Source organism: Procambarus clarkii, chromosome 42 (genome assembly GCF_040958095.1).
Source record: "Procambarus clarkii isolate CNS0578487 chromosome 42, FALCON_Pclarkii_2.0, whole genome shotgun sequence".
Classification (NCBI taxonomy): Eukaryota; Metazoa; Arthropoda; class Malacostraca; order Decapoda; family Cambaridae; genus Procambarus; species Procambarus clarkii.
The window spans coordinates 3,944,389-3,946,648 of NC_091191.1; the positions used below are offsets into that span (position 1 = coordinate 3,944,389).

The 2,260-nt window shown below is 48.2% G+C and overlaps 1 protein-coding gene across 1 annotated transcript; it reads right to left on the reverse strand.

The window, feature by feature from the left end:
• Window positions 1–1,110: 1,110 nt before the first annotated feature.
• Window positions 1,111–1,758, reverse strand: LOC138373350 (collagen alpha-1(I) chain-like). The gene has a single exon (XM_069339546.1). The coding sequence runs from the start codon at window positions 1,756–1,758 to the stop codon at window positions 1,111–1,113; it is 648 nt and encodes a 215-aa protein (XP_069195647.1).
• Between the last annotated feature and the right edge of the window lie 502 nt (window positions 1,759–2,260).

Sequence of the window (2,260 nt, forward strand, 5' to 3'; positions counted from 1 at the left end):
GTGGGTATGTGGGCCCTGCGGGCCGCTCCAAGCAACAGCCTGGTCGACCAAACTCTCACAAGTCGAGCCTGGCCTCGGGCCGGGCTTGGGGAGTAGAAGAACTCCCAGAACCCCATCAACCAGGTATCTGTTCAAGGTTGGAAGCCAGACGCTAGCCAGGGGCTAGTCACGCCCAACTTTGCAGGGGGAATGGTCTGCGGTTCGGGACGGACATAGACTGGTCGTGGTTGGCCTAAATTAAATGATTTGAGAAATATTTGTATATTTATAGACCCCCACCCCCCTCCTTCCATGCGATTTTCATGTAGTCGAGAAGGAAATATTTGGCCCATGTGCTATTGTGATTTCCTTGTTTAATCCCACGGGCTGTATGTTTGCTAAATATAGCAAATATAGACCCCATGATATGCCGCATGCCTCGGGATACGGTATACACTTGTATAACTTAATCGGCGTTGTATTATCCTTTTGTAATACTGTAGCAATGTGGCCTTGTATCAAGGCATCGTTGTATCAAGGTAGCCCAGAGCGTCCAATTGACCTTTATCGAACGTATTCACATTTTAACGCTCTGTTTTCCAATACTGCACTCACCATGCATACATGCATACATACATACATACATACATACATACATACATACATACATACATACATACATACATACATATATACATTCATTTGTAGCAGAGATATACAAAAATGAAAAGGACTGATCGCTCGGTAAACTAATCTGTATTGAGAAAGATCTCAGATCAACCAGGTATCAACCAGGTAACTATCTGTCTGGTAAACTCTCTCTCTCTCTCTCTCTCTCTCTCTCTCTCTCTCTCTCTCTCTCTCTCTCTCTCTCTCTCTCTCTCTCTCTCTCTCTCTCTCTCTCTCTCTCTCTCTCTCTCTCTCTCTCTCTCTCTCCTCAACTTCCTGCTCCCATATGGTCTAATGCTCTTCTCAACTCCCCTCTCTCTCACCTCACACTTTTCCTTCTCATTTACTGTTCCTCTCTCACCTCTTCTCTTCCCCCCCCCCCTCTGTCCCCTTTCCCACTCTCTTCTACCATCTTCTCCTAATATTGCACCTACGTTCTTTTCGGCCACGATCATGTAATATTCAAACTCGCGACATTTTGTTCGGGTTTAGTGATAAAGTTTTGGAGCGACCTTCATCGTGGAGATGAACGATAGCGGGTGAGGATGTCACCCACCTCATCCCGGAGACACACATGCTGCTATCCTGGGACTTTGGAGGCATGCTGGGTACCTGGTGCCATGTTGGGACCTGGTGCCATGTTGGGACCTGATGCTGCCATGTTGGGACCTGGTGCCATGCTTGGACCTGTGCCATGTTGGGACCTGGTGCCATGTTGGGACCTGGTGCCATGCTTGGACCTGGTGCCATGTTGGGACCTGGTGCCATGCTTGGACCTGGTGCCATGTTGGGACCTGGTGCCATGTTGGGACCTGGTGCCATGCTTGGACCTGGTGCCATGTTGGGACCTGGGGCCATGCTTGGACCTGGTGCCATGTTGGGACCTGGTGCCATGCTTGGACCTGGTGCCATGCTTGGACCTGGTGCCATGCTTGGACCTGGTGCCATGTTGGGACCTGGTGCCATGTTGGGACCTGGTGCCATGTTGGGACCTGGTGCCATGTTGGGTCCTGGTGCCATGCTTGGACCTGGTGCCATGTTGGGACCTGGTGCCATGTTGGGACCTGGTGCCATGCTTGGACCTGGTGCCATGTTGGGACCTGGTGCCATGCTGAAGTCCACCTGCCATTCCTGCCTCCCCTAATGCCAGCCCGGAATTGTTGCGTTATCCTGTCACTCTTAAGAGTGACAGGATATGGCACCAATCCCAGACGCTTGAGACCACACCTAGAGGAACACTTTCTATTAAACGAACACGCTGTCTTCGAAGAACACATCCTTAGAAGAACACAGCCTCAGAAGAACACACTCCTAGAAGAACACAGCCTTACAAGAACACACAGATAAATTGAACTCTAGAGAAACATACAACCTGAAACAGTTTTCAAGTCCTTTCATGTAGCTAAATAAGCAATATAATTATTATCGAACAAGAAAACGTTGTAGATTCTTCAGTCATAGAAAATGTCTTTCGAGTCATGTGGAGAAAAAAAATTAGAAAAAGGAGTTTTAATGCATAATTGCCGGTGTCTTAAGGTGTTTATACGTCTTATTCCCTTGCTAAAATATACTGGGGGTAGGTTTTGTTCCATGGAAGGAGAGAATCGTTTGA